Genomic DNA, 26,563 nt, shown 5'->3' on the forward strand with positions numbered 1-26,563 from the left:
ATAAAATGTACCAGGCATTGAACCTAGCAGTTCTTTCTTTATTTTAAGACAGGGTCTCCCCAAATTGCTTAGGGCCTCGCTAAGTTGCTAAGGCTGGCCTTGAACTTATGATCCTTTTACCTTAGCCTCCCAAGTTGCTGGAATTACAGATGTGCACCACCGCCCCTGACTTGGAGTTTTCAGTGCATGGTTGGTAGGCCCTGTTGCCTCTGGCCCTGTGGCAAGAAGGACATCTCATAGCAGATGTTTGTGGTTTGCTTATGTGTTTATTGTTTCTTTCTCTTGTTAGAATATAAACTCCAGGAGGGCTGGATGTTGCTTCACCTTTGTATTTCTTTCTTTCTTTTGGTACCAGGGATTGAACTCAGGGGCACTCAACCACTGAGCCACATCCCCAGCCCTATTTTGTATTTTATTTAGAGACAGAGTGTTACTGAGTTGCTGAGGGCCTCACCTTTGCTAAGATTGCTTTGAACTAGTGATCCTCCTGCCTCAGCCTCCCGAGCCACTGGGATTTCCGGCGCGCACCACCCCGCCCGGCTTGGCCTTTGTATTTCTAACGCTTGGTACTTTGAGGTAGGAAGGAGGGAGGGAGGAAGGGAGAAAGGCAGACAGGGTAGGAGAGAGGAAAGGGGGAAGGGAGGAAAGCTCCTCCCGGTTCGCAACCCTGAACAGCCCTGGTCCCGGTTCTCCCTCACTTGAGCTTATTAAGATTGCGCCTGGGGCGGGGAGGGCGGGCCCAGGAAGGCAGGGCTGGGACCGAGAAGGCGGGGCCCTCGCGGCGCCGTCGTCATGGAAACGCGCTCGCGCACCGCGCGGAACTACAGTTCCCAGCAAGCCCCACGTTTCCGGTTGGCACGATGGTGGCGCGTAGGAGAAAGCGTGCGGCTAGGGACCCTGAGGCGGGCGTTCCGAGCCCACCCGGCTACTACGGTGAGCGGCTCGGGGACGCGAGGTTGGGAGACGGAGAGGCTTTGCTGGGAGGTGTCCCGGGAGCCCCGGGAGCGGCCGCGTGGTTGGGCCATGGCAAGTCGAGAAGCCCCTGGCTCCGCGGACCCACGCGGCGCCCTTCTCCCGGGTCAGCCCATCTTGGTGAGAGCCTTCCCCACAGAGCCGTCTCTGAAGGCCTGTGCGAGGAAACTGCCTGCCTCCTTTCGCCCTGAGTGCTTCCTTCTTAGCCGATACAAGATTGCTGTCTGCTTTCTTGCTCCCCAGCCTCCTGCCCCGAGGCCGCGTGCGTCCCCAAAGAGAGCGGCCCCCTAGGTTCGTGAAGGTGGCCCTTAGGGAGTCGCGCCGATAGAGGCCCTCGGACTAGATCCACAGCAGGTGGACCTCAGACCCGGAGGCCGGGCGAGGGTGCGGCTCCCTTGAGAAAGGAAGTTTGAGCCAGAACCTGAAGAATGGGTGCAGGGACGAGGTTTGGTGCGCAGGCGGAGAGAGCAAGTGTGAGGCCCGGCTTGTTGGGGAACCGGGAGTCCGGGGTGGGGGAGGGTAGTGTGAAAAGAGACACCGTGGCAGGCCGGTCACACAGCTTCCAGACAGCTTCCAGAAGGATTGGGGGTGGACCCCAACAGCAGCAGAGTTGGAGCCCCCCTCTCATGCGCCCCCGTGTAATTGCCAGATGAGTTCTCTCCCCCACCCGCTTGGGAGTCCCCCTTCTGCGGATGTGCGTGCTCACGCCCAGAGGTGGTGGGGCTCTGCCCAGAGGTTGGGCTCACTGAAGGAAGAATGCGCGGTGGACAGACGGCCTAGGAAGGGTCGTGGAGAAAGGGAATTGGGTGGATTAGGTGCTCACCTGCACTCACGGCAGCCTGACCCTGACTCCCATGCCACCATTTCCCTTCCAGCCATTCCGATCAAGTTCTCAGCAAAGCAGCGAGCTTCTCATTACCTTTATGTGAGAGAACACAGAGTTCGAGAAGGCACCCAATCTACATGGCCTCAGAAGCGCACCCTTTTTGTCATCAATGTGCCGCCATACTGCAACGAGGTGAACTGGCAGGGGACCTGTGAGCTCTGGAATGGGGGCCCCAGGGTAGAAATGTTCAGAAAGTGGAGGGGTGTCAAATGTTGAGAAGGCTGCCTTTACCTCTTGTGGCAAGAAATTGGCTTTTTCTTTTTCTTTCTTTTTTTTTTTTTTTGGTACTGAGGATTGAACCCAAGGACACTCAACCCCTGAGTCACATTCCCAGCTCTTTTTTATTTTTTTTTAATTTAGAGAAAGGGATTCAATCATCCTGTCTTTGCCTCCCCAGTTGCTGGGATTACAGCATGCACCACCGAGCCCAGCCAGGAAATCGGGTTTTGGCGAGTGTTTTTGTAGAGACAGGGTCTCACTGAGTTGCTTAGTGCCTTGCTTTTGCTGAGGCTGGCTTTGAACTTTCAATTTTCCCATCTCAGTCTGTGGAGACGCTGGGATTCCAGGCGTGTGCCACCTCACCTGGCTTCAGGAAATTGGCTTTTTAAAAATTATTATTATTTTTCAGTTGTTCACAATACCTTTGTATTATTTATTTTTATGTGGTGCTGAGGATCAAACCCAGGGCCTCACAGGTTCTAGGTGAGAGCTCTACCGCTGAGCTACAACCCCAGCCAAGGAAATTGGCTTTTTAAAGTATTTGTTTGTTTTGTTTTTGGTGGTACTGGAAATGAGCCTGGGACCTTACACATGCTCCCTAATCACTCTGTCCCTGAGCTACACCCCCAGCCCTTTTAATTTTTAATTTTCTTTTCCTTTTTTTTGAAACAGGGTCTCAATAAATTGCTGAGGCTGGCCTTAAATTTATGATCCTCCTGCCTCAACCTCCCAAGTAGCTGGGATTAAAGGTGTATGCCACCATGCTCAGCTTTAATTATATTTTAAAAATATAATTTGAGGGCTGGGGTTGTGGCTCAGCAGTAGCATGTGTAAAACCCTGGGTTGGCTCCTCAGCACCACATAAAAAGAAATAAAACAAAGGTATTGTGTACAACTAAAAAATAAAATTAAAAAAAATTATTTGAGGGATATGTTACCCAGAATTGTTTGAATTACATTGTTCTTTCTTTCTTTTTTTTTTTTTTTTAATATTTTTTAATCGTTGGTGGACCTTTATTTTATTTATTTGTATGTGGTGCTGGGAATCGAACCCATGCCTCACATACGCTAAGCAAGCACTCTTCCACTGAGCTACAACCCCAGTCCACATTGTTCTTTCTTGAATGTAAAAATGATACCTATCTGGACTGGGGTTATAGCTCAGCGGTAGAGCACTTGCCTAGCACATGCAAGGCACTGGGTTTGATCCTCAGCACCATGTAAAAATAAACAAATAAAATAAAGGTGTGCTCAACTATAACTAAAAAAATGTTTTTAAAAAAAATGGGGCTGAGTGCTTCACCTATCCATGGGAGGTGAAGAAAAATGTAAGAAAATAAAAATTACCTCTAATTCTGTCTAGAAACACCTTAATTTTTTCCACAGAGAGTATTAAATTTAGTATTACATACATTTATAGAAGTAAAACAGGGAGTTGCTGGATTTTGAATGAAATTTTTTTTCAGAAAAAAGTTAAATTTTTTTTTTTTTGGTGGTGTGTGTGTGTGTGTGTCTGTCTGTCTGTCTTGCTGGGGATTGAACCCAGGGCCTTGTGCTGCATGTGAGGCAAGCACTCTACCAACTGAGCTGTATCCTCAGCCCAAGAAAATAAATACAGATTTCTAAAAGATTCCTCTTAAGGTCAAGGGAGAAAGAAGCATTAAGAAGAAAGTTAACCTAGCTAAGCGTGGTGGCATATTCCTATAATCCTAGCAACTTGGGAGGCTGAAGCAGGAGATCACAAATTCAAGGCCAGCCTCAGCTACTTAATGAGAGATAACCTTTATTAAAGTGTAGCAAATGTTGAGAGAAGGGCGCAGGCTATAGGTGTGTAGCTTGATGCATTTCACAAATTGAACATGGCCATGTACATAATCAGTGTGTGAATTGATAAACATCATCACACCCCAGATGTTCCCTCATGCCCTTTTTGCTGTGGATCATCACCATCTTGATTCTGAAAGTATAGATTAGACTCCTTCTTTTCTTTGGTGGTGCTTAGGGATTGAACCCAGAGCCTTGTGCATGCTAGGCAAGCCCTCTACCAACTGAGCTGTATTCATAGACCCTAAATTTGACTCTTTATTTAACTTAATTGTCTTAGAAGAATAATATCAGGAGTGTCCCCACCTCTTTTATTATGGAGGTTGGGAATATCTACATCCCAGTTGTCTATGTGGGAACTGTTCAGAGGACATGGCACCCTGGCTTTCTCGGTTGGGTAGACTTGGGCTATTGGTCCTTTGGGATCCCTTTTTAAAGGATGTGACTGTGCCACCCAGGTGTAGGGAGGCTCTGGGGAAAGCCCTGTGAATGTTCATCCTGTGCTTCCCTCTGGCCGTGGCAGGAATGCCTGACTCGTCTGCTGTCCCCTTGTGGCACTGTCCAGTCTGTGGAGTTGCAGGAGAAGCCGGACCTTGCTGAGAGTGCAAAGGAACCCAAGTCGAAGTTTTTTCACCCTATGCCCATTCCGGTAGGCCTTCAAGTTCCAGGTTCCACTGGAATGGCAGCACAAGGCGGGGCGGGGGCAATTAGTGTCCCTTGTGTAGGGGATGGTGGTGTGTATGTAGGTGCAGAGGTTGGCAGTGGGACTCTGAGAGCATGTCCTATAGTAGACATTCCCAACCTCCATAGTTCCAGTTGGTCTAGGAGCCAGCTGTGCAACATCTTTGGACTTCCTGCCTGGTGGTTTCTATTCTCCATGTTAGAGCTTGGGGACCATCTCTGCACTCTCCTGCAGGCCCCCTGGGCTCCCTGCTTGCTTCTCCCTGAGGTAGAGTCCTCCTCAGGCCAGGGCTTGGTCTCCAGGAGCACTATGCCTTCCATGTTTTCCCAAGTGCCTGGACCTGACGCCTTCTCCCAGCACAGGGGAGTCTGACCGGTTGAGTGCCCTGTCCTTTCCTCTCTGGGCCTGGCTTCCACGAGCCTGCCCTAAGGTTAAACCCACTTTTCACTGACTCCTTTCTGAAACTGGAAGAAATGTCCCCTGTGTATCCCCTGTCCTTGGGGGAAGAGCTGGGAATGAGTCTCCTTTCCAGCAGCAGTTGGGTAACTGAGAGTGTGACTGTCCCCCACCTAAACTCTTCCGTGGCCCAGCAGCAGGTTAGGTGAGGGCAGGTGTGGGAACTTGCGCTGGTGTGGGTAGGGCTCCCCCACTCGGACCTCTCTCTTCCCCCAGGGATTCCAGGTAGCCTACGTGGTGTTCCAGAAGCCAAGTGGAGTGTCGGCCGCCTTGACCCTGAAGGGCCCTTTGCTGGTCTCTACGGAGAGTCACCCTGTGAAGAGTGGCATTCATAGTCAGTACCATAGCACCTCCTTTCTGGGCCCAGGGTTGGTGAGGGAAGCTTTCTGGGAGCAGCCTCTGGGTGCCACGAGCCACAGCCAGCACCCTGATGGCAGTGCGAGGGAGACACAGGCAGACAGGGCTAGTTGGGGTGCGTCAGGAGATGCTAGCCTGGAACTTCAGCACCAGGTGGACAAAGGTGGAGACCCAGCCTTTTGCCACTAGAATCTTAGCACTTGCCCGCTGGGCCACAGGTCTCAAGGCCTTGCAGCCTGTGTCAGAAAGTCCTGACACCTGGCAGGCCTGAGGCAGCTGCTCTCCTTGTCTCCCCATCCCCCAGAGTGGATCAGTGACTATGCAGATTCAGTGACTGACCCTGAGGCCCTGAGAGTTGAGGTGGACACATTCATGGAGGCCTATGATCAGAAGATTGCTGCGGTAAAGGGACACTGCCTCCCTGCGGGAGGGTGGGGCTGCAAGTATGTGATGTGACTCCCAAGGGGGACAGCCTGTCCTTGGTCACCATGTGAGTCCAGGCTTTCTCTACTGAATCTTTGGCTACCTGGCTGGGTGACGTTGAATATAGATGGTCTGTAGGGGGGTGGGGGAGGAGCAGCATTGGCACCTCGGTGCCCTATCCCCATACTCAGCCCGTGCCCTGCACCATGGGGCTAAGTGCTAGCAGGCACCTGCCAGGGCAGGTCTGACTGCTGGAGGAGGATGGGAGGTTCCGCCCCTCGAGGCTTTGGAGGGGTCAGGAGCACTGTCCTGCCATTGGTCAGCAGGGTGCCATTCCTTGCAGGAGGAGGAGAAGGCCAAGGAGGAGGAGGGAGTCCCTGATGAGGAGGGCTGGGTGAAGGTGACCCGCCGGGGTCGGCGGCCTGTGCTTCCACGAACTGAGGCAGCCAGCCTGCGGGTGCTGGAGAAGGAGAAACGGAAGCGTGCGCGCAAGGAGCTGCTCAACTTCTATGCCTGGCAGCATCGGGAGACCAAGATGGAGCGTAAGGGCCTCCTCCAAGGCAGGGGATGGCCTTGGGGGGTTGGGATGAGAGTGCATCCTTGGACACGCGCTCTGGGCTTAGAGTTCCAGCCTGGCAGCACTCTCCTGCTTCCCAGGGGCAGCTGCATTTGCCCAGGAGTGGTGGGTGGGATTATTCATACCCACAGAGGCATCTGGGATGGGGACCCACCTCCAAGCCCCTGAGCCCTTACTGCTGGAACCTGTTAGCCTCCAGCCAGCAAGAAGTCTATGGAGGTGATCTCCAGAGTCACTGAGCTGTAGAGAAGGCCCAGGGGGCCCTGGGGCTCTCTGCGGTTCACCATGTCTTCGCCTGTGGTTTGCTTTTGGTGCTGCTGCTAAGCTCCCTCCTCCACTGTCTTGGTCTCTTGCTGTCTCAGCTGTCCTGTAGGACAGCTGTCTGTGGTTCGAGGAAAGGGTCCTGGCCTGAGCCTGGAGGGTGGGCTCTGTAGCTGTCTTGACCCCCAGCCCTGTTGCTGGCGCACTCAGACTCACTGCTGCACTGACCCTTCTCTAGTACTTGTCCTTTTCTTCTCTCCAGATCCTGAACTTTACTTCGTGGCCTCTATCAGCCTTCTCTCCTTTAGATTTCAGATCCCCACCTACCCTTTGACCTAGATCATTCTTTGACTAATCACCATCTGAATTTGGTGGCACTAGGGCTGGAGAGGGAGGCACCTGGACTCCTTCACCTGGGGGTGGAGTAGGCATGTGGATCTTTTTGTTTTCTTTGGGTTTCTCATTGGTGCATTTCTAACCTCAAAACTCTGGCATGTCACCTCCTGCCTCAGCCTTGCCTCTGACCTGGTCTGCAGTCAAGTACTGTGTTCTGATTCCTTGCAGAATCCAGACCATGACCCAAAGCGGGCAGGGTGGGGAGGCCTGGTGGAACTCCCCGACCCTGGGAAGTGAGGGGTATGCCAGCGCTCTCAGTGGGGGCAGTGGGCGTCTCCCACAGGATGCTGCCTGACCCTGTTCTGTGACCTCTCACACCACAGACCTTGCACAGCTGCGCAAGAAGTTCGAGGAGGACAAGCAGAGGATTGAGCTGATGCGGGCCCAGCGCAAATTCCGACCCTACTGAGCCTGCCAGGCTGTGACCCTGCCTGCAGTGACATTGGAGTGCAGGGCCTGGCCAGTGAGGACATGGGGCCTGCTGGCCTGAGATTGTGCTCTGCAAAGCAAGACAGTAGGCCAAAGGGCCACTGTGTCCTGCGGCCCAGCCCCATCAGGTCTGCATGGGCTGGAAGTGAAGGACAGGCTCACCCCGGGTCCCTGTGCTGAAGCATGTTGGAGCACAGCAGGAGGATGTGGCCCTCAGAAGTGGTTCCTACCTGTCAGGAAAACAAGTAACTGCTTGCGTCTCCCCTTCTCCTCAACGGAACCCCCTGCCGGCCATGGAACAGCCTTGAAGGCAGCGAGAAGGCGAGAACATTTTATTTTGCATCCAGGCTGGCAGTGGAGAAGGCTTCAGAAGCCACCAAATGACCGGCAAGCTTCCTTCTGCCTATACCAGCTCACTACAGGTCATTAACTACAAAACAGACACCCTAAGTCTAAATGCTGTCCCCTTGAAGTCACAGACGTTAATGTCAGAATCTTGGCCCTTCCCCCACCTCCATCACAGGATTCTGTCCTGTTCATCTTGGTTTTCAGTAAGGCCTGTTGCCGCCATGCCAGCCACGTGGAGGCTGAGCAGCGTGAGCGTGAGATGTCCGTAGCCCAGGTCCAGGCTACAGCTGAGCTGGGATCCTGCGTTTGCTCTGTAAAAAGGAGCTGACGACATTGGCCACGTGGTGGGGAGCATTCATGTGGACATAATGGTTGCCAGGGATTTGTACAAACTGGAACCGCTGGAGGAAGGGAGGGTGGTGAGGTGTGGCCAAAGGAAGTGGCAGTGCCCACCTGTGGCCATTGAGCCCAGGAACTCAATTGTGCCCTCCCTTGGCCTGCTCCTTCCCAGTGGGCCAGGCACTCCCTGGGGATCCCAGTGTTCCCAGCACGCTGGGGCTCCTCAGACCCTAGGGACTCAGGACTTGGGTTGAGGACCGTCTGAGTTGTGAAGCTGTAGCACTGAGTGGGGGAGGCCTCTGTCGGGGTTGCCGGTGATCCTGACAGATGAGGGCCCCTGGAGAAGTGAGGTCACAGCACCAGCAACTCCCTGAGGGAACACCAACCAGGGAGGCCTGGCCACAGCTCTCACCTGCCAGCCATGGGAGGGCTGCCCTTTTGTGAGGGGGTACAGGTGCCCCAGACTCAGGTATTTGTGTGGGTAATGATCACAAAGTGCTGGTGCTCCCAGGGGTCCAGGTCATGGCACAAGCCCCACCCCCAGCTAGCACACCCACTAGTAGGACTAGTGGAGGCGATGGGGCTGTGGCAGATGGGCCGAGTTGTGCCTGACCCAGGGGACACATGTGAGAACAATAAAATATTGTGCTAATGAAAGGCCTCTTTCCTGAACTCGGACTGACCACAGTGGGGATTGAGGCCATAGTTCCTCAGGACACTTGGACCTGGGGCCTGGGCAGGTGAGCATGGCCTGGACACCAGCTCCCCGAGCCTGCACATGTTGCCTTTTTTTTTTTTTTAAGGTAATAGCATTTGAACCAGGGATGCGCTGCCTCCCACAGTGCTCTCTGCCCTCCTGGCTCCAGGCTTCAGAGCTACATCCCCGGTCATTTTTTGAGACAGTCTTGCTAAGTTGCTCAGGCCAGCTTTGAACTTGTGATTTGCTTCAGCCTCACAAGCTGCGGGGATTTGTGGTATGCACCACAGTGCCCAGCTGTTACCTCTTTTAGGATGGATCTCATCATGTCCAGCATAAACATCAGCGGCTCCCTGTTGGCATCATTCTCCCGTCTCACATCACTGTATCCTTGTGCTGCTCTGGAAGTAAGAAGAAATGGGTTCCCCCTTGGACCCTGCCTCCCAGCAGTGCCTTAGAAGACGCCACGTCTGGGCTACCTGCTACCTCTGACTTTCCCAAAGCTTGGATTTACTGAGCACAGTCATTCAGTATGAGCCACAGGCCAGACTGACTGGGGTCACAGCCACTGAATGCTGGGGCTGGATATTGAGCTTAAGTGCTTTACTACTAGGCTACATCTGCACCCCTTTTTATTTTTTATTTTCAGACAGGGTCTTGCTAAGTTGCTGCAGCTGGCCTGAAAGTTGGGATCCTCCTGCCTTAGCCTCCTGGTCACTAGGATTACAGGAGTATGCCACTGTGCCCACCTAAGGTCAGGCTTTGCTTTATTTTTTAAGATCTGTTGAGCTACAACATACCCACCATACAGTCATCCTATTGAAAATGTTCCACTTAATGGTTTTAGTACAGATTCGCCTCAGTTCATGGTGGGGTTATGTCCCTGTGGCTCCATGGCAGGTGGAAAATGCCTTGATTACGCCAAGCCTGCCAAACACCCAAGCACTGTAGGTGCTGGCAGTGTCCCTGTGATCTCAGGGCCTACTGGGTGCTGCCACTGCCCAGTGTCGGGGAGAATGAGGTCGTGTGTTGCTAGCTCAGGAAAAGTACAGATTCCAAGTGCAGTTTCTACTTGTGCACCAACAGAAAGTCAAAACCTCCAAAGAACTACGGCACCTCGGGTTTCCCCAGGAAGACCACACACCTTCCCACAGGTGTCTGGGAAGCTGACTTATGATGGAGGTGGCTGGTGCCAGCCACTGAAGGGTGGTGTGTCCAGACTTACTTGACAAGCAGGACGCGGGCCTGCAGCTGCTGGATGGAGTGTGTGAACAGCTCCCTGCTGATGAAGTCAAAGCTGTACTCCGGCTGCGGGGACAAAGCCAGGGTGAATCCTTGTGGCAAGGAGCCCTGCAGTCCTGGGCAGTGGGTCCTGGTGAGGCCACCTCAGCACCTGCTCCAGACCAAGCCCAGCCCCACCATGGCACCTCTGCCAGGCCTCCCACTTTCCCACATCTGTTCTTGTCTCCTCCCTGGCTCGTGGCTGTCGGCCAGACTGTTGCCTGAGCCCTTTTCAGCTGTGTGGCCACTTGACTGAAGGCAGAGAAGTGACTCGGGGTACTTCTGGACCTAGATCTTAGAACTGAGGTGTGGTCCTCACAGCCCCCTTCTTACTGCACAGGCTGCCCTGTACCTTGTCACCTGGACACCAGACAGAGCCCTGGACCTTCATGAGACCTCTCCACGAGAAAGGAACTTGCTTGGATCACAGTGCAGAGTGACTTCACCCCAGCCTCTGCTGGCTTCCACCACAGTCCTGACCATCCTGTCATGACCACTGAGAGTGTCTAGGCTGCGCTGTCCAGTGCTGTGACCACCAGTCCTAGGGCTATTGAGGTGCCCTGTCATGAAATGCTTCTGGGTTTGGGACTCAACTGGAAAAATAACAATCAACTTTGATGTCAATCATGTCTTGAAATGGTTAAATAAAAAATATTACAGTTGGGCTGGGGCAGGTAGCTCTGTGGAATAGAGCTTGCCTAGTATGTGCTAGCCCTCTGTTTGGTCCCCAGCACCACAATTAATTTGCCTTCTTTCTTTTTTTTTAGAGAGAGAATTTTTTAATATTTATTTTTTAGTTTTCGGTGAACACAACATCTTTATTTTTATGTGGTGCTGAGGATCGAACCCAGAGCCACGTGCATGCCAGGCAAGCGCGCTACCGCTTGAGCCACATCCCCAGCCCTGCTTTCTTTTTACTCTTAGGGCTTCTAGAAACTTTTATTACATGAGGCTCACCACTGGCCTGGCACTCTAGTCTGAGAACTCTCAGAGACAGGAACTCTCAAATTTTGTCCATGTTTGTACCTCTCAGCATGCTGGTGACAGAAGTACAGGTGCGTTGATCATTCAAGAAAGCTCCCTTGAGGACTGATTCCAGTAAGCCTTCCTTAAGGTTCTTCACCACCGCAATGAATATAAAATCCCTCTGGGGACTGTGGGTGTCCCTCAGTGGTGGAGCCCTTGCCCACCATGCACAAGGCCCTGTGTTCCAGCCCCAGCACCCCATAAAAGGGGAAAAAAATCCTGAGGATACACACAAGCCATTTGGTCATGGCCACAAAAAACTCTGTCCTGAGGCTCTTCCAGCCATTTCCTGCTTTTCATGACTAAAATGACCTCTGGTGCTTTCCCCAAAGCAGGTTTCCACATCTTACACAAGGCCCACACTCTTGTGGACTTGAGTCCCAGCGGCTGTGACCAGGCACTGCGGGCTGCCTCCCGTGGAGGAACTCCCCGTGGTGCTGAGGCAAACATTAAAGCAAGCGCTTTCCAGAAGGCAGGCTAGATCCCAGAGGCCAGGAACTTGGTCACAGCCGACAGCTAACAGGAGATGGCGCCAGGACTCAAGCTCAGGCGGGGGCCGGGCCTCTCTAACACTCCGGTTCCTGCCAAGATTGGGGCTGTCTAGCTCCACGGCACAGTGAGGCCCTCGCTGAATTTAACTTGATCTCGCAGGAAGGGATGGAGGGACATTCTCTCCACTCCTGTCTCTGGAGGTGGGAGCAACACAGGCAGTTGTTTCTGCAGCAGTTTCCCAACCAGCAACAGAGGCCCTTTCTCCATGAAAGCATCTGCGGCCATGGGGCTGCTGGGTGTATTGTTTCCCTTTCTGTCTTTTCCCTCTTTCTTCCTCCACACCTCTTTTTAGATTTTGTTAGCTTCATTTCCTGATCAGTTTTTTAAAATAATTAAGGTATAACTTATAGCAAAGCCCAGGCTGGACAGTCAGCTCCTGATGGCTTTTCACTGTGTACATACACATGTAACCTTGACTCGGGCCAAGACAATGGGCCCTTGCCCTCCAGCTTGTTCCAGGGCTTTTCTTCAAGGAGAGCACTACTCTGGCCTCCAGCCCTGTGGGTTGATTTTTCAAGTAGAATCACCTTTTGTTGCTGGCTCCTTTCACTCTGCAACCATTTATGTAAACATAACAGAAAGCCCTAAAACAAGAATGAAACAACACAGGACGTGGAGTCTGTCCGTGACTGGGCCAACATCAGGCAGCCATCGTTTTGCTTGGGAACCTAGAAGATGGTGATGTGTCATTTGAGACAGAAAATAAAGGATGTCTAGGAGCATAGCACATGCCTGTAGTCCCAGCAACTCAGGAGACTGAGGCAGGAGGATTATAAGTTGCCAGCCTCAGTAACTTAGTGAGAACCTGTCTCAAAAAGGCTGGGGTATAGCTCAGTGGTACACTGCTCGCCTAGCATGAGCAAGGCTCTGGGTTCAATGCCCGGCACTGCAAGAAAAAAAAAAAAAAAGCTGGGGGGGGCGGGTAGGTGAAGGAACCTACTGAGAAAAGTATACATTTAATTATGGACATGTCGCACTTCAGAATCTTCTGAAACATTCAGAAAACTATTTAGAAAAGTGGTCCAGATACATCAAAGATCTAAACTTAAGAGCTGAAACTATAGAACTCTTAGAAGGAAACATTGAGGACTGGGGATGTAGCTCGGTTGGTAGAGTACTTGCCTTGCAAGCACAAGGCCCTGTGTTCGATCTCCAGCACCCACACTCTCCCCCCAAAAAGAAGAAGAAAATGAGAAAATCCTTCATGATACTGTATTTGGCAATGCTGCTATGGACATGATATCAAAAGCACAGATGATAACAAAAATAAAGTGGACTAATCAAATGAAATGGGGCTGGGTATGTGGCTTGGTGGTAGAGCCCTTGCCTAGCATGTGTGAGGCCCTGGGTTCAATCCCAGTACACTCCCCCCCAAAAAAATTAGAGCCATGCACAGTTGTGTATGCCTCTAATACCAGCAGCTTAAGAGACTGGGGCAGGAAGATCAAAGCCAGCCTCAGCAACTTAGCAAGACTGAAGCAACTTAGTAAGACCCTGTCTCTAAATAAAATACACAAAAGGGATGGGGATGTGGTTAAGCACCCCTGGGTTCAATCCTGGGTACCAAAAATAAATAAATAACTGGGCTTGGTGGCACACACCTGAAATCCCATTGACTTGGGAGGCTAAGGCAGGAGGATTACAAGTTCGAGGTCAGCCTCAGCAACTTAGCAAGACCCTCTCTCAAACAAAAAGTACTGGGGATGTGGTTAAGAGCCCCTAGGTTCAATCACCAAAAACAAACAAAAAAGACCCCCCCCAAAAAAATAATTAGAACTTTTTTTAAAAATTTTTTTTAGTTGTCAATGGACCTTTGTTTTTTATTTATTGATATGCAGTGCTGAGAATTGAACCCAGTGCCTCACACAGGCAAGCACTCTACCTCTCAGTCCCAGCCCCAGCCCTAATTAGAACTTTTGTGCATCAAGAAAGTGGCTCAGTGGTGGAGCGCTTGCCTCACACGTGTGAGGCACTGGGCTCCATCCTTAACACCATGTAAAAATAAGTAAAAAGGTATTGTGTCCACCTACAATTAAAAATATTAGGAAAAAAAAGTGAAGAGGCCAGGTGTAGTGGCCTGTAATCCCAGTGGCTCAGGAGGCTGAGGCAGGAGGATTGTGAGTTCAAATCCAGCCTCAATGATTTAGCTAGGTCCTTTAGCAACTTAGTGAGACCCTGTCTCTAAAAAGAATATAAAAAAGCTTTGGGGACGAGGCTCAGCAGTTAAACACCTCTGGGTTCAATCCCTGGAACCGTCCCCCCCCCAAAAAAAAAAATAGGCTGTTGAGTAGGAGGAAATATTTGCAAGTCATATATCTCATAAGGAATTAAGATCCATAACTAAAACAACAACAACAAAACCCCACACAATCCAATTAAAAAATGGACCAAAGAAGACACACAAGTGGCCAGTAGCACACAGAGGGCTGGGCTGGGGCTCAGTGGCAGAGCATTTGCCTGGCAGGTGAGAGGCACTGGGTTCGATTCTCAGCACCTCATGTAAATAATAAAATAAAGGTTCATCAACAACTAATAAAAATATTGTTTTAAAAAAGGTTCAACAGAGAGTCACTGTGTGCCCCAGCAGTCCCACTCTGGTATAGCCAAGAGAACTGAGAGCAGGGACCCAAACAGACACTTATACCCCCATGTTCACAGCAGCATTATCGACAGTAGCCCAAGGGTGGAACCCCAGGTGTGGGTCAATAGATGAGTGATACAGAAAATGTGGAATACACAATGGAATACTATTCAGCCTTAAAAAGGAGATTTGGGGGCTGGGCCTGTAGCTCAGTGGTAGAGCACTTGCCTTGTAGGTGTGAGGCTCTGGGTTCGATCCTCAGTACCACATATAAATAAATAAACAAAGATATTGTGTCTATCTACAACTAAAAAAGAAGCCAGACACAGGACAAACGTGGCACAATCCCACTTAGAGGTGCCTAATAGGCAAACCCAGGAGACGGAAACAAAATTAGAGGTTACCACTTCCACTCAGCTGCTTCCTTACAGGTGGTTAAAAGGACAAATACTGTGTATGTCTATATTAGGTGCATAATTGAAAAACAACTTAAAACCAACACCGGGCAGCAGGCAAGCCAGGAAGGAGCTGGAGGACGGCAGCACTCACCCAAGTGATCCTCCGGTCTCTGTTCAGCACCAGACCTGGAGAGGCACAAGGCAGGGTCCTCAGTGGTCTGAGTCGGAGGGGCTCACCGCCACTCCCCTGGGGCCTCCTCAGCTAGGACATTTCTACCCCCTGGGCTGATGAGGCCACAGCTGTGGTCCTGGGCCAGCCCTGGACTCCGGTCTTGGGATCTGTTGGAGCAGAGCCTGACCACAGCCCTTGGACCTCAGACCCGCGGAGCCCACGGGAGTCTGGCCACCCCACAGGGCGGTGCTGATGGGGGGGAACAGCGAGTCTGAGCACATCAGAAAACTCCCCTGGGAAACGGAGAACGTCATTCAGAAGCAGTGGACAGCTAAGAATCATGTCACTCCCTGCTGAAGGGAAAGTGAAACAGACACATTAGAGGCACTGAGGCCCGCAGGCCACCGACTTCAGGAAGTGACTCGGCTTTCTGCCCCACCTAGGAAGGATGAACGGTGGCAGCGCCGGGCCTGGACAGTGCCACCCGGAGAACACCCACGTGGGGACTCGGGGTTCGGAGCATCCCCTGCTGCACAGTGGGTAAGCGCCACTTTGGAAGCTGCCCAGGGCTGGCCGGGGGGAGAAGGGGACCTTCTTAGCAGGGGAGAGGGGTACGTGAGCTGCGGGCATCCACATGGGTGAGAAAATAAGGCCACCCTTCCCTCTCCACAAGTTTTAGTCAAATGCCACCTACCAGCAGCCCTCCTGTTCAAAGTTGCACACGCCTCGCCCGGGCCTCCCTAGGCCCCTCTGATTGATTTTCTCCATTGCTACACAACTGGGCTCCACCCTCGGCCACCATGGCACTGTCTAAAATGCACTATCACTGATGAAGTCACTTCTTTCCCCTGCTAGACCACAGCTTCCATGAGCACACAGTCTGGCCCACACGACACGGAGCTGGTCAGGAGCGCTTGTGGAAGGAATACGCAGGCGGGAGAGGCTGGGAGGGCTCAAAGGAATGGATGCTATTCTATTGTTGTTTGTTGGATGATGAGTAGACGTTATTACTATTAACATCATTACTTGTTAATATTTCAATGTATATATAAATAACATACCAACAAAGTTTTTTTTTTTTTTTTAATTTAACTACCTGATTCAAACATTCACTTGGGAAAATAACAGGAAAGAATAGAATGGAATTTGGGTGCAGTGGTGCACACTTATAATCCAGCTATTCAGAAGGCGGATGCAGGAGAATCAGAAGTTCGAGGCCAGTCTCAGCAACTTACTGAGAGCCTGTCTCAAAATTTATAAAGGGCTGAGGGCATATGAAAAACATTGGATTTGGCCCCAGTATGGAAAAATAAAAAGAAAAAGATAAAAAAAAAAGAAAGAAAAAAAGAATAAAGGTGTTAGGCAACCGAGGAGCTATCTGGAAAAAGATAAAGTCAGATCCAAACCTCATTCTCTACACTAGATAAGTACACAGTATTAAATATTTAAATGCAAATACTAAACACAAAACAGTATTAGACTCAAACATGAGCTTTTAACTACAACTCAAAAATCAGAGGCCATAAAAAAGTCATAGATTCAATTGTAATAAAAAATATTCTTCATTGCAAGAAGGAAAAAAAAAAAAACTACCTTAAGTAAAGTCAAAAGATAAAATGAAAACCCAGGGGAAGGTATTTGCAATCCAGTCTCCCCACAGATGAAAATGTCTTCAAACTGAGATACGGGTGTCGAGCAGGGCAAGGGGCAAAAGCAGGGAACGTAGATCCTACCCAAAAAGGAGGACAGAACTACAACTACGGGAAGATACCAGTTCTTAGGAAATGGACAAAATTCCAAACAAGTGACATCCAGGGACACAGGCCTCTCAGTCAGCAGAGTTGGCTGAGAGGACACCAAGGCACAGCTATGAGGACACTGGCAATGTCTTGGAGGCCCCTGTGCTCACCTTGGCCAGGGAAGAGGTACCTCAGTTTGGGTTCTGGTCTGCGTGCCTGCCTTTGTCCATGGCTGTGCAGACATCCACATGGCCAGGGGACAGCACAGACCACTCACAGCCAGTGTCCCTCCCCAGGTGACTGGCTAAGTTAGCCTGACACCATTAGGGAACATGGGGACCAGCCTCCAGTTTCCTACCAGGGAGGCCTCCAAGGAGACTCTCCGGTGCCAACCAGCCACGCAGGTGGAGGGGAGTCCTGTGCTCCACCAAGGACAGCCTGGAAGGATGTCGCTGTGGCTTGAGCACGTCCTAAATCTCATGTCTTGGAAGTCTCGTCCCCAGTCTCACCTGTCAGTGGTATCTGGAGGGGACCTTTGGGAGGTGACTGAGTTATGAGGCCCCTACCCTCATGAAAGGATTAATTGGAGCGCTCTCCAATGCTCGTGCATGTGATGCCCTCTGCAGCAAGAAGGCCCATGCTAGATGCCGGGCAGATGCCTGCACTGTGCTCTTGGATTTCCCGGCTCCAGAATCTGGAGAGTGGAAGAAGTCTGTCCGTTTGCACCTTCTTTTCTCCTCATCTCCTTCTGACTGAACCGTACCTGGCAATCACTACCGAGCTAGGCCCTAGCCCCTACATTTCTATTATTTATCAATTACCTGGCCTCAGGTATTTTGTTAGAGCAACAGAAAGCAGACCAAGATGAATGTGAAAAAGCTCAGAAGGGGGATTAACTTGCAGGTGAGATGAGGAAAAAGATGGATGGGAACAACGAGACTGTGAGATTTTCTATTCCTGTGACTTAGTATGTGCTAAAAAAAAAAAAAAAAAGTTAATATTAAATTGAAAAATGAAACTAAAATCATGTCTAGGTGGACACGTCTGCCCAGCCCCTTTGGAAAAGCCATGACCCCCAGGGATGTTCAAGAAGTAGGGCGGGGATAGGCCTCCTTGCTGGAAAGCCAACATTTGAACATGGACATGGCTCTCTGAGGAAGAAACAATCACGGAAACATGAAGGAGAGATATTTTCCGTAATTATTATGTTTTTCCACTCTAATTAGAGATTATGGAACTCTCAGATGATAAATGTAATGTTTAATTGTTGATAGAGGTTCTAACCAGGGCTTTGTGTCTCCGCATGCTTAGAAGGACCCTGTGCCTGGGAGGTTCTGGTTGCAGCACCCACAGATCACCCAGCCTCTTGAATCCCAGGCAGAGGCCCCTGGCTCTCTGGGTTTTCCCCATGATGCCCTCACTGCCTGGCAGGACCAGAGCCCACCAAGATCCATCTTCCTCCTGCCTAGGCTCCAGCAGCTCGAAGGATAGGAAAATACATCAAAAAGGGGGTTATCTCAGAGGGTAGCACCGTCTCCTATGGCCTGAGGTCTGACGCCACGTCCTCCAGCCTTTCCAAGGATCCATTCTGCCCATCACTGAGCAGCCCCAGGCAGGACCCAGCTGCTTGGGCCAACAGTGTGCGTGTGGGTGGTGGTTACTTCCTGTCAGCCTGCCCGCCAGCTGGGAGCTCTGTGAGGGCGGGAGCTGGGCTGCTTCTCTATTTCTGCCCACCCTCTCACCCGCTGCATGAGGCAGCACGGCCGGCTCAGGGTGGGGGCTCAGGCTGGTATGTCAGATGTGCTGAATGTGCGAATGGATGGATGCCCTCAAAGGCTGCAGAGCCCCTCTGGCCCTGGTGTCCACATACGTAAATCAAGGGGCCCTGATTCCTGAGGACCCATGCTGGTCAACTCCAGCCCTCCAGGGGCTGGTCCACTTCCCTGTCTTCTGCCTCCTTCCTTTCATAGTTGCAGATCAAGATTTGGGTCTCACCCTGCGTCTAATAGAAAAAGTAGGCCCCAATCTCCATCATGTCAGATTAGGCTCCTACTTCCTTAACAAGACTCCTATAGTGCCAGAATTAAAGTCAAGAATTAAGGGCTGGGATTGTGGCTCAGCGGTAGAGCGCACCCCTAGCATGGGTGGGACCCAGGTTCGATCCTCAGCACCACATAAAAATAAAATGCATTGTGTTGTGTCCATCTACACCTAAAAATAAATATTAAAAAAATCAAGAATTAAATGGGATGGATTCAAACTAAAAAGCTTCTCAGCAAAAGAAACAATCAGTGAAGTGAACAGAGAGCCTACAGCTTGGGAACAAATTTTTACCACTTGCACATCAAATAGAGCAGTAATTCTAGGGTATATAAAGAACTCAAAAAGCTAAACACCAAAAAGACAAATAAGCCAATTAATAAACGGGCAAAGGAACTAAAAAGACACTTCTCAGAATATGATATACAATTAATCAACAAATATATGAAAAAATGTTCATCATGTCTAGCAATTAGAGAAATGCAAATCAAAATTACTCTAAGATTTCACCTCACTGTAGTCAGAATGGCAGCTGTTAAGAGTACAAACAACAATAAGGGTTGGTGAGGATGTGGGGGAAAAGGCACACTCATACATTGCTGGTGGAACTGCAAATTGGTGCAGCCAATATGGAAAGCAGTATGGAGATTCCTTGGAAAACTGGGAATGGAACCACCATTTGACCCAGCTATCTCACTCCTCGGTTTACACCCAAAGGACTTAAAAACAGCATACTGCAGGGACACAGCCACATCCATGTTTACAGTAGCACAATTTACAAAAATTATAAACTGTGGGACTAACCTAGATGCCCTTCAGTAGATGAATAGATAAAGAAAATGTGGTATATATACAAAATGGAATATTACACAGGATTAAAGGAGAATAAAATTATGGCATTTGCAGCTAAATGGATGAAGTTGGAGAAGATAATGCTAAGTGAAGTTAGCCAATCCCCAAAACCCAAAGGCCTCTGCTGGGACCTCCCAAGGTCACTGACACAGATGCCAGCAGAAGCCTGGCAGAGTGGGCACAGTGCCTGTTCACAGGGAGAGGGGCTTCTGTGGGGCTACTCCTTGTCTGCAGGGAACAGAATGTGTTGCCAGATCTCCCAACTTTTCAAAAGAAACCAGAAGAATTTCTATTTCTACATAAAATCTTACTATTTTAAATAAGGTGACCTATCCCCCCCCCCCCGAATGTTTTTGTTTAAACTGCACAAGTCAAACAGATGGTGCTCACGACCTGAATGCAGCCCGGACGTGTTTGCAAAGCACTAAGTATCATGCCTGGTCCATGCAAGTCCTTGATGCCATGCCAGTGACAGTCCACAAAGCTTGGAGAGGGAGACCTTTACCTGTGGCCTCCGGGGTGGTTCCTCTCTGCAGGAGGAGTTTCCCGCACTCCTCACCCACATGGCTGTTGTTCTTCAGGAACCTGGGGGGGGGACAGAGGGATGCTGAAGGCCCCGGCCCAGGGGCCAGATGGAGGGGAGCAGGGCGGTGAAAGGGAGGCACCCAGGAAGGACGTGCCTGGTTGCCGCGGGCCGTGCCAGCATGTCGCTAAGTGTCCTATGAATATGAGTGTGTGTGTTTCCACTCTAGATGGCAAGTACTGTGAGCCCTGACCCCTGGGCACACTGCTAGGAGCAGGAGAGACAAATGTTACCAAATGGCCATGGTCCCCATCCATGGTTGTGGGGCTCCTGGCCAAGGAGGAGACAGGGAGTCAGCAGGACAGGGCAGTCACCTCCAGGGAAGGAAGGGTAGTCATGGCCAGCTTCCAGAGGGAAGCATCCCACTGAGGCTGAAGCAGGAGTGGGGAGGCCAGCGAGGTGCAGGGGAGGATCACAGGTCAGGCTGGGGGAGCTGCAGTCTTAGAGGCCAGGAGGGAAGAGAATGTGTGGAAGGGTGATGGGGGGGTAGGGAGGGGGAGGGAGAGAGAGGGAGGGAGGGGGAGAGAGGGAGGGGGAGGGAGGGAGAGGAAGGGAGGAGGAGGGAGAGAGAGGGAGGGAAGGGGAGGGAGAGAGAGGGGGAGAAGGGGAGGGAGAGGGTAGGAGGGGGAGGGAGAGGGGGAGGGAGAGAGAGGGAGGGAAGGGGAGGGAGGGAGAGGGAGGGAGGAGGAGGGAGAGAGAGGGAGAGAAGGGGAGGGAGGGGGTAGGAGGGGGAGGGAGAGAGGGAGGGAAGGGGAGGGAGGGAGAGGGAGGGAGGAGGAGGGAGGGAGGGGGAGGGAGAGAGGGGGAGGGAGAGAGAGGGAGGGAAGGGGAGGGAGGGAGGAGGAGGGAAAGAGAGGGAGGGAGGGAAGGGGAGGGAGGGAGAGGAAGGGAGGAGGAGGGAGAGAGAGGGAGGGAGAGTGAGTGTGTGTGTGTGTGTAGATGGGAGGGCCACTGGAGCAGGGTGGCAGAAGTGGCAGGCATGGTTTAACGCCTAGGGCGGAACAAAGGCAGATAGAGCCCTTCTGGGGCGTCCACTAGGAGGCTGGTGCTCAGGGCAACCACAGGAAGACAGAGGTCTGGTGTGGAACTATGGGTGGAAGAGTCTTCCCTGGGTCTCAGAGGGTTCCTCCCAGGGTGCCCTGCAGTGCCCCAGCCTCCCTCCCCACCTGCTCCCAACACCCACCCCTGCAGCATCTCCTCCGGGCTGACCACATGTGAGGGCTTCTGGGAGGTCTCCACCTGCAGCACGTGCTCTATGGCTCTCCGCTTGTAGGTCAGCAAGTTCTCCATCTCCTAGGGGTTGCCATTGGCTGGGTAGGCAGGGCTCCAGGCTAGAGACTAGGGGTCCCCTCCCTGGCCCAGCTCACTGGGCCCCTGCTAGTGATTCCCAGTGAGTCCTCTGACAGCCATGGCCAGTTCAACCCTGCCTGCAGGGACATTGCAGGGACCAGGTTGGATGATGGAGAAGGAAGGACATCTCTGTTAGGTACATTGTAAAGACATATCAGAGGATCAGTCATGACCACCAAGGGTGGGCGACTTCCCTTGGTTCAACTAATGCCACCACGCCGGCTGGTGGGAGGGCTGGCGAGGGGGTGTGGAGCCAGGCCCTCCCACTCCCACCTGAGAATAGGGGACAGGGAGACCCAAGCGCTCACCCAGCCCCAGGAGGGGGCCCTGGGTGCTGTCTGTCCCATCAATGGGGAAATACAGGAAGAAAGCAGGTCGGTCCTGGCGGTCGGCGAGCTGGATCCTCACTGTAGTACGGGTTCACGCAAAGGGCTCTCACTGAGCACCTACTACTAAGCATGGCCCGGGGATGTGGCGATAAAAAGACAGATACGTTCTTGCCCTTGCAGAACTGTGGTCATTTTACAGATAAGAAAACTGAAACTGATGAAGTAGATGTGTCACCACCAAGAGCTGAGCCTTCCGAAAGAGAACAGCAGACCACCAGAGTGGGCAGGATCTCCGAGAGCACTGAGTGCAACTTCTCATTTTGTAGGTGAGGACACTGAGGCTCAGAAGGGCCAAGTGACTTGCCTTGGGCTACACAGAACCCAAACGACAGAGCCAGGTCTCAGATAAAGGGGACAGCACTGGCTGTTATTGGTGGTGGTGGCTGGAGGGGTCAGTACTTTTCCTGTCAGTCCACACTCGAGCGTGCTCTGTGTGGTTGTGCAAGTGTGCATGGCACAAAGTAATCTGGCTGAGCGTGAGTGTCATGGGCTCCCGGGCTGTGTCCTCAACCCGCAGTTCCTCTCCTCTTCCACGCCGCTCACAATCCACCTGCCTTCTGCCGCTCCCAGGACACACACAGGGTTCCACGGCCCCTCCCCTGACCACTCCTGGGTACAAGCATGGAATGCTCGCCTCTGTGAAGGTCCCCCGACCTCCATCCACCCCGCCACCTCCTCCAGCCTCCCTGATCTACCAAAGGAGACAGGGCTGAGGGCACCAGCCGGGCCTGGGGCTTCCCATGGCAGCCGGCACGAAGCCCCCTCCTTACATTAATGTCCATGGCAAACGGCAACGCGTCCAACAAGATAAGTTCATCCACCATCTCGGGGAAGGTGCAGGAAAACTAGATGAACAGAAAGGGAAGGGTGAGCCGAGCGAGGACGCAGCTCTTCCCTGCGCTTCCCGAAAAGGCTTCGGTTGGGCGAAGGGGCCCCCAAGAGGTCAGAGTGAGAACCCTCTGTCCCTTCAGGCTCCTCCCCTGGACCCCCCAAGTTTGCACCTGCACCCAGCTCCAGACCCTGGTGACAGCTGGACTCCAGGGTCCCCGTGATGGGCAGGAATGTGGAAACTCTGAACTCTATCAGGAGTCTCCACTTCCTGACACCAACTTCCTCACGAGGGCGATTACTACCATGATGTGCTGCCGAGCTGAGGAGAGGCCCCTACTGAACCGGGAGGAGGCCCTTCCTGTCCGGGGGAACTTCCTCCTCCTGCTTCCCCCACTCCCACCACTTCAGGTGGCCATAGCAAAGCCATCTACTCACCATGCCGCCTACAGTGCCTCCTGGGGACAAAAAGAGGACAAAGGAGCAGTCAGCAGACATACCCTTGCTCCAGCCAGGGCTTTGTTTCTCAAACTCAGGCCCCCTCCCCTGGCTCATCAGGCCCCTTCCAGACAGTCCACTCATGGGGCCACCTCTCCCTCATCAGGTCAGAGAATAGCCACCTTTGAGCCACATGTCTGAGGTCAGAGGGCACAGAGGCCAAAGGTCAATGTCCAAGACATCTGTGTCTCTGTGGTTCTCAGAGGTGCAGAGAAAGGAAGCAGGTGCCAACTCCGGGCCTCCCACAGCCCCTGCAAGAGGCCAGTCAGTCGCTGGCCAAAGGGTACTCACCAAAACTGTGGCCCATGAGAGAGAAACGGCTCCATTTCAAGGCTGAAAATACATAAAGCAGGAGGTCTGGATGGCGCCCCCACGGGCCTCTTTCCTGCTGTCCCAGGCTTGGGAAAATCCCTCTCCCCCAGGGGACCAGTTTAGGGGTGCACTGGAGGAAGCGAGCTCTTGCTGGAGAAGAGCTTTCTCCCCAGTTCCACCCAAGAATTGCTGGTGGAACTGGGGCCAGACCAGAGCCACAGCCAGTGTTCCCAGGACATTAGCACCACCCAGCTGCAAGCACAGAGGGTGCATCCCAGGGCACCCCCACACCCCGGCCTCCTGCTCACCTGCCACGACTCGCCGGACCTCATTCACAAAGTTTTGGTGGTAATACGGGACACCTGGGCTGTAATGGGATGAGAGCCCATGACCTCCGAAATCCATGGCAACGTAATAGAAGTCTGGGCCAGAGATAAGGGGCAGGAGAAGGGTCCCCATCAGCCGCCTCTCACTGCAGGCGGCCCCTCAGCTTCCCTTCACCCCCGCCCTACCTTGTGGCAGGAGAGGGATGAGTCTATCGAAGGAGTTGGCATTGTCCAGCCAGCCATGCAGGCACAGAACTGGGGGGCCCTGCAGGGAGCCCCAGGCTTTGGCAGCAATGTGGCCCCAGGGCACTGTCAGCTTCAGCTCTGAGAGCAGACCTGCAGGACGGCGACATTCATTTGTTCACTAGTTTGTTCATGAAGCCAGCCCTTCCTGGGCCCTCATCTAGGCCCAGTGCTCCCAGGACATTAGCACCACTGACCCCTGCCCTGGCCCCTGCTGGAGGGAGCTAGACATGGGTGTGCAGATACCCAGAGGAGGGAGAGAAAGCCTTGGCAGGCTTGATAGAATGCACCCATTTGTACTGGGGCAGAACTGGAGAGTGGGCTGGGGTTTGGGTGGCCTGGACCCACCACTAATTAGCTGTCTGACCCTGGGCAAGTTCCTGAAATGTCTCTGCATCCCAATTTCCTTTTCTGTAAAAGTGGAGTAAAGTCTGGGCATGGTGGCACATGCCTATAATCCTGAGGACTCCAGAGGCTGAGGCAGGAGGATCAAAAGTTCAAGGCCAGCCTTGGCAATTCGCTGCCTTAAAAATAAAAAGAGCTAGGGATACCAGGCATGGTGGTGCACACCTGTAATCCCAGTGGCTCGGGAGGATGAGGCAGGAGGATTGCAAGTTCAAAGCCAGGTCAGCAATTTAGAGAGGCCCTAAGAAACTCAGTGAGGGCTGGGGTTGTGGCTCAGTGGTAGAGCATTTGCCTTGCACATGTGAGACATTGGGTTCGATCCTCAGCACCACATAAAAATAAATAAAGTGGGGGCTGGGGATGTGGCTCAAGTGGTAGTGCGCTCGCCTGGCATGCCTGGGGCACTGGGTTCGATCCTCAGCACGAAAAAAAAGAAAGAAAGACAGAAAGAAAGACAAGAAAGAAAGAAAGAAGAAGGAAGGAAGGAAGGAAGGAAAGAAAGAGGAAAGGAAAGGAAAGGAAGGAAGGAAGGAAGGAAGGAAGGAAGGAAGGAAGGAAGGAAGGAAGGAAGGAAGGAGAAAGATAGTTAGTTAGTTATAAGCTTGGGGATGTGGCTCCCTGGATTCAATCCCCAGTAACAAAAAACAAAAACAAGAGCTAGGGATGTAGCTCAATGGTAGAGTACTCTTGAGTTCAATCCCCAGGACTCCCCAAAAAAGAGAGAAAAAGATTAATAATAAAATAAAACAGTTATAACAATATACTGTATTAAAAGTTATGTGGGGCAGGGTAAGATATCACACACATGTAACCCCCAGCTACTTAGGAGGCTGGGGAGGACGATCCTAAATTGGAGGACAGCCTGGGCAACTTAGTGAAAATAAAATAAAATAAATAACGCCAGTACAACAGGTGGGGGCCACTGGTGGATGCAGCTGGGTGGTAGAGCATCACCAGCACGAGCCAATTAGTTTCAATCCCAGGGCAGCAAACAAAAGTTATGCGACTGATCTCCCTCCCTCTCTCCCTCTCTCTCTCTCTCTCTCTCTCTCTCTCTCTCTCTCTCTCTCTCTCCTCTCTCTCTCTCTCTCTTTCTCTCAAAATACCTTAGGAGAGACAAAAGGTGAAGGTGAGTCCTGTTCAGGCAGCTGGAGATTTTATCATGTTACTCACAATAGTGGGCAATTTCAAACTGGAGTTGCTATTGGATATTTTTGGACCTCGGATAACTGGAGGCTTGGAAATGAAAACTGTGGACAGACGGGGTTCAGCCTTCACTGAGGGCCACGTGGGTGCTGGGCACCTGACACAGCGAACTCCCCACTCCCCACATCGTCGCTTCACATAGCAGGAGGTCTACTTCATGCCCAAGGTCATTCAGACTCCCCACATCCTCGCTTCACATAGCAGGAGGTCTACTTCATGCCCAAGGTCATTCAGCGGAATGCGATGCACAGCGGGTCTGGAGCTGGCAGCACCACTCCATGACCCGGGCGCTACCGCCCAGCACCGCGCCTACCCTGCGGCCTACCCTGCTCAGATCTGGCCCGGCGCTGACATTTTCCCCCGCGGGCTCGCCCTGCCCGGCTGGAGACCTCTGCGCCCCCAGATACCCACGCTTCTCTCCTCCCGAGACCCTGGGCGGCCACGCGCGGCAGCGTGGGCGCCCACCCTCCAGCTGGTCTGGCTCTGCTCGCTCCCGGGACAGCAGATGAAGAAGCTTCGACACTCAGGAGTGCGGGGGCGGTCAATGTCCCTGCTCACGGGTCCGAGAAGGTGGGTGGGCACCTGGGTGCTCGCGCGTGGCCTCCCCCGCCCGGGTCTAGTCTAAGGGGCCCTGGCGCGGCGTTTTCACCCATCGCTCCGCTCCCGCGGCGCGCGGCAGTCCCTCTAGCCTGGCGAGGTCGCGGCCACAAGGAGGAAAGCTGTCGCCCGCAGCTCAGGTCCCGCCCACAGCCCCGCCCCTAGACCCCGCCCCTGGCTGAGACCCCGCCCCAGGTGCAGGCCCCGCCTCCCCGCCGCTCTCCCTGCTCCTGGAGGAGGCTTAGCTGCGGAGCCCGGGAGCCCTGAGTGGTCTGCCCTGGAGGCCGAGCCGCGCGGCGGAGACTGAGCTGCGGAGCCC

The 26,563-nt window shown here is 52.5% G+C and overlaps 2 protein-coding genes across 3 annotated transcripts; one reads left to right on the top strand and one right to left on the bottom strand.

Moving 5' to 3' along the window:
- The first annotated feature begins 855 nt into the window (after positions 1-855).
- Rrp7a (ribosomal RNA processing 7 homolog A) lies at positions 856-11,070 on the top strand. Its single transcript, XM_027954556.3, has 8 exons — positions 856-933; positions 1,848-1,990; positions 4,425-4,550; positions 5,256-5,373; positions 5,701-5,798; positions 6,163-6,361; positions 7,377-9,620; positions 9,953-11,070. Exons 1-7 carry the CDS (start codon positions 861-863, stop codon positions 7,460-7,462), a joined length of 843 nt encoding a protein of 280 aa, XP_027810357.1. The 5' UTR covers positions 856-860; the 3' UTR covers positions 7,463-9,620; positions 9,953-11,070.
- On the bottom strand, positions 4,136-26,382 carry Serhl2 (serine hydrolase like 2). 2 transcript variants are annotated; one of them, XM_027954553.2, is made up of 12 exons: positions 26,297-26,382; positions 23,980-24,129; positions 23,776-23,889; positions 23,447-23,488; positions 23,096-23,115; positions 22,600-22,674; positions 21,274-21,383; positions 20,013-20,092; positions 14,856-14,890; positions 10,092-10,174; positions 9,171-9,267; positions 4,136-5,352 (listed from the first exon to the last, which is right to left on the bottom strand). In XM_027954553.2, the coding sequence occupies exons 1-12, from the start codon at positions 26,298-26,300 to the stop codon at positions 5,338-5,340; spliced, it is 825 nt and encodes a 274-aa protein (XP_027810354.2). In that variant the 5' UTR covers positions 26,301-26,382; the 3' UTR covers positions 4,136-5,337. The 2 variants fall into 2 exon arrangements, with proteins under 2 accessions (XP_027810354.2, XP_027810353.2); XM_027954552.2 differs by lacking the exon at positions 4,136-5,352 and adding an exon at positions 7,800-8,231.
- Between the last annotated feature and the right edge of the window lie 181 nt (positions 26,383-26,563).

This window comes from Marmota flaviventris, chromosome 3 (assembly GCF_047511675.1).
Source record: "Marmota flaviventris isolate mMarFla1 chromosome 3, mMarFla1.hap1, whole genome shotgun sequence".
NCBI classification, from domain to species: domain Eukaryota; kingdom Metazoa; phylum Chordata; class Mammalia; order Rodentia; family Sciuridae; genus Marmota; species Marmota flaviventris.